Source organism: Lissotriton helveticus, chromosome 11 (genome assembly GCF_964261635.1).
Source record: "Lissotriton helveticus chromosome 11, aLisHel1.1, whole genome shotgun sequence".
In the NCBI taxonomy this organism is placed as follows: Eukaryota; Metazoa; Chordata; class Amphibia; order Caudata; family Salamandridae; genus Lissotriton; species Lissotriton helveticus.
Genome location: NC_136072.1, coordinates 242,731,250 through 242,743,959, shown reverse-complemented (window position 1 = coordinate 242,743,959; position 12,710 = coordinate 242,731,250). Strand labels below are relative to the sequence as shown.

The following is a 12,710-nucleotide window of genomic DNA, read 5'->3' as shown; positions in this document are numbered from 1 at the left end:
AACAGTTCAAACTTCCTTTTTGTCTCTGTTATATCTTATTGTGCTTGAATATGAGTGTTAGAGCGAAAGGGGGTGTTGTGTTCTCGGGTGTCAATTCACTTGTCTCTCCAGATATATTTAGGAGGGCAAGTGAGACACCATAGCTAGTCGGACTCTGGCTCATGGATATAGAGGTGGTATGGTGACTCAGTCCCTAATTACTGATGTTCAGTGGTCGCAAGCATAGTTCTGTTCCTGAGCAGAATCCCTGCAACAAAAGGATATCTTGGAATCCTGGCAGGTTTGGCTGGGGGAGGGGGGGGTTCATATGAGTGAAACATATATGTATGTTATGTGAGACCTTCAGACAGGGTGGAATTGAAAATAAAAGCCAGTCCTGACAAAATTGTTTGAAACCTAAAGACACTACAGGAGGCCTCGACTAGAAAAGAGTCATGGGGGCTTCCATGGTTGGGTCATGGTAGCCCACCCCAGTGTGAAAGCTGCCCCCTTGCCTCAATGGCGCAGTGGAACTTCATGGGGCCCACCTGCAAAGTACATGGAGTCAGGAGCTCTCAGGCCAAGGGCCCATCGCCCACGCACAGTGCTGGTGGTGGCAGCTAATGTTACGCCACTGGCTAGCCTGCTAAAGTGATATCACCTATTTGTTTGTACCTGTGAGGTTTTTAACAGTAATACATAAGTTAATGGCAGATATAGAAGCAAATAGCGAATTCTTTGCCTCAGAAATGAAGCTAAATATGCTTGCATTGCACTTATTTTTTAAGCCTTTGAGTGCCATGTATTGCCCAGTTTTTTTCTTTGTGACATTTTTCATTTATTTTCATCAATCTCCCATTTTGATGCTCTTACCTTGGAAACATAATATGTGACATGTCACATTAAAAAAAAGAAAAACTGTAAAACCAGGGAATGTTCTTGCATTGTTTTCCTCACGGTGTAAAATTGGCTATGCAAAGCAAAATACTGATTACAGCGCTCGTGGGCTGACAGATCAGACTGGCGTCTTTAATTATCCATGGATGAGGAGGAGGTGGGAGTCGCTGACTTCAAAGTGAAATGTAAACAACTGTAATTAACGAGACGCGTTCCCCTCCCTTGCATCTGTCCTCTACACCCCTCATAGTGGTATTGAAAACGGCTGTTTTGGTTCCAGCAGGGCCACTGCGCCCTACCTCAGAATGCAGGCAGCGCCAACAAAATCACCACACAGTTTTAGGCGCGTTGTAGCAAAAAGTAAACAAGACACCTAATCAGATGCGCACACGACAGTTCAACTGTGAAAGAGGAAGTTGATTTTCTCACACTAACGCCCTGATTGCGAGTATAGGCGCTATTCATCACACCTTATAAATAATGATGCCACCCGGTACCTTATTTATCGGGTGCTATAAATATCCAATATTGCAAGTTTCTGTGGAATTACATGCACATTTTGGTTTTTAATCCACCAAAATTAACATGATACAGCAAGTACTGCAAGCATTTCCCCTTTACATTGTGGGAGGTTAAGAGGCTAATAGCCTGATTCATCAAGCCGAAATCGGCTCGCAAAGGGCCAGATTCTGAGAATCTGGCCCTTTGCGAGCGCTATTTTTGCATTTGGGATTCATCATCCCAAATGCAAAAATCGGTAATAGCGATTTCGCTATTTTGCGAGGAATTACATTTATGGAATCTCTATTTGAGATTCCTTAAATGCAATTCATCATCCATTTAAATATTGCGAATTCGCAATTTCGGCCCGCTATTTACAGCGAGGTCAAACCTCGTGGTAAATAGCGAAAACTTAGAAAAATGCTTTTAAAAGCATTTTTCTAAGTTGCATTTTGCACACACACATGTCCTTTGGACATGTGTGTGCGCAACACCTGTTTCAATTTGCATTTAAGGGGTGCTACAGGGAGTCCTTTGGACACCTCTGGCACCCTTTAAATCGCTATCTTATTTGCGATTAGCTAATTGCTAATCGCAAATAAAGAATACTCCCCATTCATTCCTATGGGCCTTTTGGCCCATAGGAATGAATGGGGAGTTATTCCTTATTTGCGATTAGCAATTTGCTAATCGCAAATAAGGAACATGTAGGAATCGCAATATTTTTTGCAATTCCTACATGAATACCGTTTTGCAAGTCCTTAATAGCGATTCCTTATGAATTGCTATTAGGAGCTCGCAAAACGGGAGAATGATGAATCAGGCTGTATGTTATTTAACAAATCAGAAAATGTTCATATATGTCAAATATCTTCCAACCTATAATTACGACCCCTGCCTAAACGCACTAGTAGGAAAACACCAACCTACTCCTAAACATGCTTTCTAAATTGCAAAAATTACCATAGTAGCGCATCCACATACCTGTAACATTATTTGAGAAAAATGGGGCATGAAAAAAGGGAGCAACCCTTGGAAAACAGATCTCCAATAAACGAGGTAAGAGATTTAAAATAATTAGGCAACTGGCGCCTTTATAACATATTTACTGGTGCAATTTTCAATAATTTTCCCCAATATGTCTCATTTAACATAGATTGCTCTGTTGGCTAGTGGTGCAATATTTTGCAGCAGTCTCTTGTTCCAACTGTCTGTGGAAGGGTCAGTACAAAATTAAATGCGCACAACAGCTCCAGTGTGTTCACAATTAGTGTCGCTCTCCACTGAACTTTTGTTCTTTACAAATGGATGCAAAATATGTGCATTGAAATTAGGGGTCAGGGCTGATGAGAAGTCGCCTAGTATGCAAGATTGAACATTTCTTTAAATGTCTGCATGTTTTCGCAGTACAGAGCTAGGGAAGTTTAAATAAAGGGGGTACTCCTGTGGACACTATTTGAAGCTGTTGCTGCTGCTGCAAACGGTCGTGGGTGGACTGCAACCACATTGCAGCAGCCCCCTGACCCGGTTCATAGTATTGACCACACAGTGCCCATGTCGGCCCTCACACCCTTCCCCACCCTCCCACAGGGCTTTCTGTATTACTTCAGTTAGGAGGAGTTTCTTCTGCGCCCCAAGTTAAAGATGCTGGCAGAGGGGACCCGTTAGGTAAAAGACAACGGCCCTTGAAAGGAAAGAATTAGTGATTCCAATAATTATAGGCCACAATGTGCCCTATAATAAACACATAGTCCAGCCGGACTATAACATTTATTGAATGATAGAATAAATTAAATTCAGCAACCAACAATAGAGTAGAGGGACACAGTCCTGCATCCACAGTGCTGCACACACAATATACACATAACATATAACTAAGGTTTTTCAGGCATTTACAAAAACATGAGCGAAGGGAAATAATGTATACTCGCTTCACATATGTGAAAAACACATGAATTTTAGCACATCATAGTGAACTTAGTGCTTAGGCACATATCTAGTCGACGGCGTTTCGATCCAATCCTCAATAATGGATCATCATCAGGACATGTAATAAGTTGCCTGAATTAAAAGCCTGTAATGACAGGAAGGAAGGGGAAGGAACATATAACAAAAATTAACCAACCAAGTATACTCAACTGTAAATTCCAAGGCATCCTCATACCATGCTTACGTGTAGCATAGGCCAGGCATGTGCAAGGTGTCAGGCAATCTGTGCCGAGCATCCACGGCGCAAAAGTGACGAAACCATGCCTTGATCATAATAGTGAAGTGAACAAAACTTTTGTGCTATACATGTGCCTAGTGCATTCTGAATTGGTCAACCAGGGTGTGAAGAACAGTGAGCTACCGGGATCGCAGTGATTGTGCTGTGTCCCCATGCGGATGGTGTCTGGTGGGGGACCGGGCGAGTTGGATTACAACCGGCTCCGGAGGTGGTCGTGTGATATCTGTGGAGCGTGGAGCACCACAGTCCCACAGGGCTAGTTTAAGGATATTGGCTTACATTGACATTAGAATAGGTGCGTAATAATATGTAATTAGGCACCGGCATCAGTTGGGATCAGGGGAGATCTGTAGGGAACAGTTATGGATCAAGGGGGATTCTAGGGGGACCCGCGTGGTCGAATTATGGAATTATTCTGTAAGGGGGCTTACCTAGATGGGCGGTTACACCGCGTTAGCTGATATCCCAAGGGATCAGACTTTTAGGAAACTCGGGTTGCCGCTGGACGGACCCGGCCGCAAATACATGCAGCTCCTGAATTTTAGGCCTGATGACTCGGGGCCAGGGATTATTGGTTCTGAAGTTTATAAACAAGATAATCCTGGAAACATATGCAGCTAAAGAGACATAGCAGTACCGACACCTCTCTGTACATCTCATAATGGGGCCCCCAGAGAGAGTGACAGATGGAAAGAGAGAAAAAACAATCTAGTAAACGGCATTGGAATAAAACTGGATAGGAGGTGGATGGACCTGGAGAACATGAGGTGAAAGGTTCAATCTAAAATTATCTAAATTGTGATTGACAATAGCTGAAGCTACTGGCTGAAACAAAATATACAAAGGACAATGACTAAAGCGTGATAAACCCCATCTTCTTTTCAGTATATGTTAAAGTGTATTAGATAAAATATGTCCTTTAATGACAGCCAATGATAAAGCTGCTTGTAGGTGAGACCTAAAAGGCCTTTTGGTGTTGACATTTCAATACCACATCCTATGTTGACACATAGGGCATCATTAGGATGGCTGGCGGACTTTGTCAGCCCCCCATCCTCACGGTAAAAGGGACCGCCTGCTATAAGGGCGAGGGTCCCATCGGGGCAATTAGGAAGCGCCCCGCCACAGTGGCAGGCGCATCCTGCATTCCTGGCATTGTGACGGGCGGTGCACTCAGCACCGCCCACCACAATGCAAGGAAGGCATGTTGTGCACTTCCATGCACAACATAGCAGGCACAGCGTGGTGCACGCTGTGCCTGCCATGTTGTGCATGGAACTGCTGGGGGGTACCATAGTTACCCCCCATGTGCCCCCCCAAACCCCCAACATCCTGGGGGCCCGCAACAGGCCCCCAAACACAAAAACCGCATGCCTTTCCATGGCGGCAACGCCGCCACGGAAAGGCTCCCTCACGCCTGCATCCTGTTATGGGTGGCGGTGTCTAGCAGACACCGCCACCATATGAAACCCTTTCCACCCGGTCAACTCGATGACCGGGCGGAAAAGCGGCGGATGGTCTTCCCGTCTGCCGCGGTCCCCCTGCCATACTAATATGGCGCGGGAAATGGGTGGCGGGTGGGCTAGGATGTAGGGCGGATCACCACCGCCATGAGGGCGGTGGCGATCTGCCCTACATCCTAATGGGCCCTATAGTGTGTGAGGCAACAAATATTCTTTATATTGAAAACGCCTGAATGGTGGACCATGGTTCTTTGTTATATACGTGTAATTATTTCAACACTTTTGGGTCTGGAAATTGTATGTCTTCTTTAACTTTCTGGTCTGTTCGAATGCACCATAAATAACCATGGCATAATCATTGGTTATTAATGGTTTCCATTACTTTTATTCCTTCCTTCGATGCGTTCATTGCTGACTATTATTCAATGGAAACATTCATATACAATTAATGATAGATACTCAGGTGATAGATCATTAAGTTAACACAGAATATAAAATATTCATGTGATTTGATCACAAACATTTTCATTCTTTAATTTTTTTGGGCCCTCTACTTAGGTTGACTTCTGGCACCCCGAATCTGTTGAACTGATAACAGCTGGAATTAATGTGGATTTCCGTGTTGAAGCCCATAAAACCTACAGGGTGGAGAGAATTCTTGCAGAAAGTGGAATACAATACAAGTACGCTCTCCTTTACATGACATTCTTATTTGCATGATTTTCTTCTTTAAAAAAAATGATATCTCATTTTCTGTATCTGTTCACACAATTTACTGGAGTTAGAAATCTGCTATAAAGTCAGCGGCTATTTTATCACATGGTATAGTTTTCAATGACAACAGCAACTCAGGTGATCTCTTAATAATAGCGTAAATCAGTGGTAGTAGTTTACAGTAATAATCTATATATTTTAGGCCTCCTTAAGATTTGCTGTTCAATGGTGAACTTAGGAATCAAACACCTGTAATTATAGAGAAATGTTTAGCAGGACATTTGCGTTTTATTGATATCCATAGTAGCCATAATATGGTATAAATGAACATCCACCCTTCATAAGCCCTCAAGAATATATACAAAAACATTTCTTTGAATATATAACTTAGATTCAAAACAATGATAAAAAGCTGAGGTTCAGGTTTTAGGCTAGTCAGGTTCAGGCAACGTCTGTCCGCACTAACTCTGTGATGAACATGGATGGACTACTGCCTCCATTGACCTGATGGAGTACAGCCTCTTAGAGGAAGGACCTTACACTGCCTGCCCAATTTATAATATAATGTGTAAAATCTTTTTTTACTGTCCATCACTATGAGGACTAGAAAAAGGAAAAGAGCAATAATTACCCCTTATTCCTGGGAGAAAACTAAAAAACAAATTCTTATTTAGGAGTTTGTTTTTGAAAAACAAAAATATTTGAAAAGTTTGATGACCAGCCATCATGGATTTTACATCATTAATGAGGGAGAGATAGCACCACGCTGTCTTGCTTTTCTTGTCACTCTCAGCCTGATTCATCATTCTCCCGTTTTGCGAGCCCCTAATAGCGATTCATAACGAATCGCTATTAAGGACTTGCAAAACGGGATTCATGTAGGAATTGCAATAAATATTGCTCTTCCTACATGTTCCCTATTTGCGAGTAGCAAATTGCTAATCGCAAATAAGGAATAACTCCCCATTCATTCCTATGGGCCAAAAGGTCCTCCCTCTGTCTCCCTCTGTCTCTCTGTCTCTCTCGCTTCCTCTGTCTCCCTCGCTCTGTCTGTTGCCCTCTGTCTCCCTCCCTCTGTCTCCCTCCCTCCCTCTGTCTCCCTTCCTCTGTCTCCCTCCCTCTGTCTCCCTCCCTCTCTCTCCCTCTGTCTCACTCCATCTCTCTCACTATGTCTCCCTCCCTCTCTCTCCCTCTGTCTCCCTACCTCTCTCTCCCTCTGTCTCCCTCCCTGTCTCTCCCTCTGTCTCCCTCTGTCTGTCTGTCTCTGTCTGTCTGTCTCCCTCTATCTGTTTCTATCTGTCTGTCTCCCTCTGTCTGTCTACCTCCCTCCCTCTGTCTGTCTCTGTCTGTCTACCTCCCTCCTTCTGTCTGTCTCGCTTCCTCTGTCTCCCTCCCTCTGTCTGTATGTTGCTCTCTGTCTCCCTCCCTCTGTCTCGCTCCCTCTCTCTCCCACCCTCTGTCTCCCACCCTCTGCCTCCCCCTGTCTGTCTCCCTCTCCTTCCCTCTGCCTGCCCCTGTCTGTCTCCCTCTCCTTCCCTCTGCCTCCCCCTGTCTGTCTGTCTCTGTCTGTCTACCTCCCTCCCTCTGTCTGTCTCGCTTCCTCTGTCTCCCTCCCTCTGTCTGTATGTTGCTCTCTGTCTCCCTCCCTCTGGCTCCCTCCATCTGTCTCCCACCCTCTGTCTCCCACCCTCTGCCTCCCCCTGAGTGTCTCCCTCTCCTTCCCTCTGCCTCCCCCTGTCTGTCTCCCTCTCCTTCCCTCTGCCTCCCCCTGTCTGTCTCCCTCTCATTCCCTCTGCCTCCCCCTGTCTGTCTCCCTCTCCTTCCCTCTGCCTCCCCCTGTCTGTCTGTCTCTGTCTGTCTACCTCCCTCCCTCTGTCTGTCTCGCTTCCTCTGTTTCCCTCCCTCTGTCTGTATGTTGCTCTCTGTCTCCCTCCCTCTGTCTCCCTCCCTCTGTCTCCCACCTTCTGTCTCCCACCCTCTGCCTCCCCCTGAGTGTCTCCCTCTCCTTCCCTCTGCCTCCCCCTGACTGTCACCCTCTCCTTCCCTCTGCCTCCCCTGACTGTCTCCCTCTCCTTCCCTCTGGCTTCCCCTGACTGGCTCCCTCTGCCCCCCCCCCGACTGTCTCCCTCTGCCTCCCCCTGACTGTCTCCCTCTCCTTCCCTCTGCCTCCCCCTGACTGTCTCCCTCTGCCTCCCCTGACTGTCTCCCTCTCCTTCCCTCTGCCTCCCCCTGACTGTCTTGCTCCCCTTCCCTCTGCCACCCCTGACTGTCTCCCTCTACCCCCTCTGACTGTCTCCCTCTGTCTCCCCCTGACTGTCTCCCTCTCCTTCCCTCTGCCTCCCCCTGTCTGTCTCCCTCTCCTTCCCTCTGCCTCCCCCTGTCTGTCTGTCTCTGTCTGTCTACCTCCCTCCCTCTGTCTGTCTCGCTTCCTCTGTCTCCCTCCCTCTGTCTGTATGTTGCTCTCTGTCTCCCTCCCTCTGGCTCCCTCCATCTGTCTCCCACCCTCTGTCTCCCACCCTCTGCCTCCCCCTGAGTGTCTCCCTCTCCTTCCCTCTGCCTCCCCCTGTCTGTCTCCCTCTCCTTCCCTCTGCCTCCCCCTGTCTGTCTCCCTCTCATTCCCTCTGCCTCCCCCTGTCTGTCTCCCTCTCCTTCCCTCTGCCTCCCCCTGTCTGTCTGTCTCTGTCTGTCTACCTCCCTCCCTCTGTCTGTCTCGCTTCCTCTGTTTCCCTCCCTCTGTCTGTATGTTGCTCTCTGTCTCCCTCCCTCTGTCTCCCTCCCTCTGTCTCCCACCTTCTGTCTCCCACCCTCTGCCTCCCCCTGAGTGTCTCCCTCTCCTTCCCTCTGCCTCCCCCTGACTGTCACCCTCTCCTTCCCTCTGCCTCCCCTGACTGTCTCCCTCTCCTTCCCTCTGGCTTCCCCTGACTGGCTCCCTCTGCCCCCCCCGACTGTCTCCCTCTGCCTCCCCCTGACTGTCTCCCTCTCCTTCCCTCTGCCTCCCCCTGACTGTCTCCCTCTGCCTCCCCTGACTGTCTCCCTCTCCTTCCCTCTGCCTCCCCCTGACTGTCTTGCTCCCCTTCCCTCTGCCACCCCTGACTGTCTCCCTCTACCCCCTCTGACTGTCTCCCTCTGTCTCCCCCTGACTGTCTCCCTCTCCTTCCCTCTGCCTCCCCCTGACTGTCTCCCTCTGCCTCCCTCCCTCTGCCTCCCCCTGACTGTCTCCTTCTGCCTCCCTCCCTCTGTCTGTCTCCCTCTCCTTCCCTCTGCCTCCCCCTGACTGTCTCCCTCTGCCTCCTTCCCTCTGCCTCCCTCTCTATGTCTCCCTCTCTATGTCTCCCTCTCTCTGTCTCCCTCTTTCTGTCTCCCTCTCTCTGTCTCCCTCTCTCGCTGTCTCCCTCTCTCGCTGTCTCCCTCTCTCTGTCTCCCTCCCTCTCCCTCCCTCTGTCACCCTCTGTCTCTCTGTCTCCCTCTCTCTCACTCCCTCTGTCTCCCTCTCCGCCTCCCTCTCTGTCTCAGTCTCGGCCTCTATCTGTCGCTGTCGCTACCTCTATCTGTCTGTCTGTCCCTGTCTGTCCCTATCTCCCTCCCTCTGTCTCCCTCTCCGTCTCTGTCTGTCTCTGCCTCTGTCTGACTGCCCCTGTCTCTGCCTCCATTTGTCTCTGTCTGTCCCCGTCTCTGTCTGCATCTCTGTCTGTCTGTGTCTCCCTCCCTCTCTTTGTCTCCCTCCGTCTCTCGCAGTCTCCCTCCCTCTCTATCTCTTTCCCTTTCTCTACTTCTCTCTCCCTCCCTCTGTCTCACTCACTCTGTCTGTCTCCCTCTCTCTCTTTCTCCCTCTGTCTCCCTCCCTCTCCCTCCCTCTGTCTCCCTCCCTCCGTCTGTCTCTTGTCTGTCTCCCTCCCTCTGTCTCCCTCTGTCTGTCTCCCTCTCTTTCTATCTCTCTCCCTCTGTCTCCCTCCCTCTGTCTATCTCCCTCTGTCTCCCTCCCTCTGTCTGTCTCCCTCTGTATCCTTCTCTCTGTATCCTTCCCTCTGTCTCAATCCCTCTGTATCCGTCCCCCTGTCTCCCTCCCTCTGTTTCCCTCTCTCTCCCTGTCTTCCTCCCTCTATCTCACTGTCTCCCTCCCTCTGCCTGTCACCATCTGGCACCTCACCTGTTGTGAATCTCCCACCCCCCCGCTCCCCCCCAGAGCAGAGTGTCTCGGAGTCTGCGCTGCTGTGGCTGACTCAGAGACACTCTTTCAAAGGAATGCCTCCTAATTAGCAGTTATGTGTTATGTGTCTCATCCTGCGACACACCCACCACCTGCAGGCGACACAGTACTGTGTCGGGACACACAGTTTGGAACGCTCTGATTTAAGGTAAGTATTGGATAGTATATGGGTACAAATTACTACTCTAACTCCAGGGGGTGCAACAGTAGGGTAAGTGTTGGATAGTGTAGGGGTAAAAATTACTGGTTGCGTTGTAAAGGATGTTTCCCGTTTGCAGCATCTGAGTTAGTGCTTGGTTTTAACTATATTGGAAGCTGCATAGTGGTCAAGTAGGATCAATAGGTTTGGGTTCTTTTTTGCCAGCAATCAGGAGCTCATCATCAACTATTTTAAAGGTTACAGTCTATGTGCTGCTTGCGATCTAGATAAGGATTGGTCCTCCTCTAGAAGGATATTGGTGGTAATCTTATATGACTACTCCAGGCTTAAGGGTGACATAATCAAGCATTTCCAAGAGAAAAACATTCTCAGTGCAGGGGAAATATTGTGATCCTCAAAGCTTTTTTGATGTGTAAACATATCATACAACATTACAAGGTTTCATCTTTGCCTCACCTGCAGTTACTAATCAGGTTTTCTTTTACTGCTTAGAGACAAGGCTAGGGGGAAAGAGAAGAAGTCAACAGGGCTCTTACCGTAATGTTAACTTTCTGTTCCAGATGTTGTCATCTGCTACTGACGACTATCCCTGTTTGATGCACATGAATCCAGTTATATTATTGCATAGTAAAAAATTACATAACCAGCTACCTTGAGGTGCAGTAAGAAATTAAGAATGCCCCAGAGGCTTTTATCCACCATGATTTCCCCCTGGTTAAACCCTGTTGCCCCTGCAGCTTCCAAACATAACTTCAGACTTCATCATCCAAAGACAAACATTTCCTGAAGATAGTAAACAATCACACTTCTTTAGTACACCCAGGGGCATATTCACAAGGAGCTATTGCCAAATTAACGCCACTTTATCGCAGCCAAAGTCATGATAAATTTACCACCCATTCACAAGCTGGTGCTAACAGCCCACAGCACCAGTTTACCCACGATAGCATCCGCAAAAACATTGCCACAGAGGACCCCCGCAACTATCGCTAACGAGATGCAGAGTAGGCATTCCCGTGCCAAAAGCCACGACAACACGACACCTCAACACCTCAACATTCACAATGACCAGCCAGATCGGCGATAAGAATACAAAACACGCGATAAGGCACGTTAGCAGCAGGAAATTAAAACTTGCTCTGACCTGGTGTAAAGTCGGTCCACAGTCTGCACCACAAAAGGGAGCGCGGGCAACCAAGAGGGCCACAACACCCACTGACACCACACCTAGGACCACCACTCCCTGGCACCCGGCCGACCAAACACATGCCACATCAGCTACACCTAAACACATGTACGAAATAATCTGTATGATGTCGCACAATCACAACTGGTGACATGCATGTGTCGTCACAGAAGTGAGTATCACACATACACTTTCGAAGCAACCAATGTAACTTTATTGAAATGAAGGCACATGGCGGCTCCCATGGGCACAATCCGTAGGTCACAGCCTGCAAGACAAAAAACATGATGAGAAGGTGTGTCCCGCGTGGAGAAGTTGGCCTGGCATATGATGTCCACTATTCTAGTGGGCACCGTGCACCAGTCCAAATGACTCTTCTTGATGGTAGGTTATAAAGTCACTCAAGGAGGGGAAAGAGGAGCACTCGGTCTAATTAAGTCAAAACTAGTCTATCTGGGACAAGATCTTTGACTATATCCATCAAACCTTCAGTTACCAACCACCAAGGGACTTCACATATATTCTGCTAGGTGCGATTGACCCGAATATCCCTAGAGAGCAGGACAGACACCTCCTGGACCTAATGCTCACACTGGCTTGCAAAATTATCCTGAGCAAGTGGAAGAGCGCCTCTGACGTCTCTTTCACACACTGGCAGGAATGGCTGTCTTCCCTGAGGGGTGCGGATAATGACGAATCACACTCATCCCCTGGCAAAAACCTCATACCAAACTCTGGAGTCTGCTTGACTCTTTGGAACTCTGTTATGACCCACCCTAAGCGCACTACCAGGGTTTCACTTTGCCCCGGCGGGTTCGCTGTTGGTACATCGGGCACCACTTCTGATATATATGACGTATGATGTATGCCTGGACTTAAGAAATCTCTCCAAACCTTGTTGCTGCTACTCTCTCTCTCTCTATCTCTCCCCCTCTCTCTGTCTGCCCTCCTCCCCTCTTCTCCTCTCTTGTCTTCTTTGTCTTCCTATTTGTTTTTGCTCCGTGGCACAGAGATTGTATGCATGGATATCTGATACACTGCTATCTATGCTCTACTGCTATATGAAACGAATGTGTATTTCCTGCGAATATACCATGTAATAAGCATCTCACTATTTAATATTGTCTGCATTAACTGTATCTGTCCATGCATTACTAATCGTATATTTCATCGTATATTTCATGCGAGCTGATTTCATCGTATATTTCATGCGAGCTGATTTTATTTTTGTATGTTTGACTTCCTAATAAAAAAGATTTGAAATAAAAAAATAAATAAATAAATAAAAAAAAACGAGTCTATCTCTACTAAGGGTGCTACACTACAGAGTTGTGTTGGCTAGCACAAAGATTATAAAGAAATAACTAAGTAGGAGA

At 47.5% G+C, this 12,710-nt stretch overlaps 1 protein-coding gene across 1 annotated transcript in view; it reads left to right on the top strand.

The window, feature by feature from the left end:
* The window catches only part of LOC144792865 (carboxypeptidase B-like), a 96,649-nt gene that overhangs the window by 25,155 nt on the left and 58,784 nt on the right, over positions 1-12,710 (top strand). Inside the window, exon 3 of the mRNA XM_078668060.1 lies at positions 5,626-5,750. Coding sequence (XP_078524186.1) covers positions 5,626-5,750 — 125 coding nt within the window. The remainder of the gene's footprint in view (positions 1-5,625; positions 5,751-12,710) is intronic.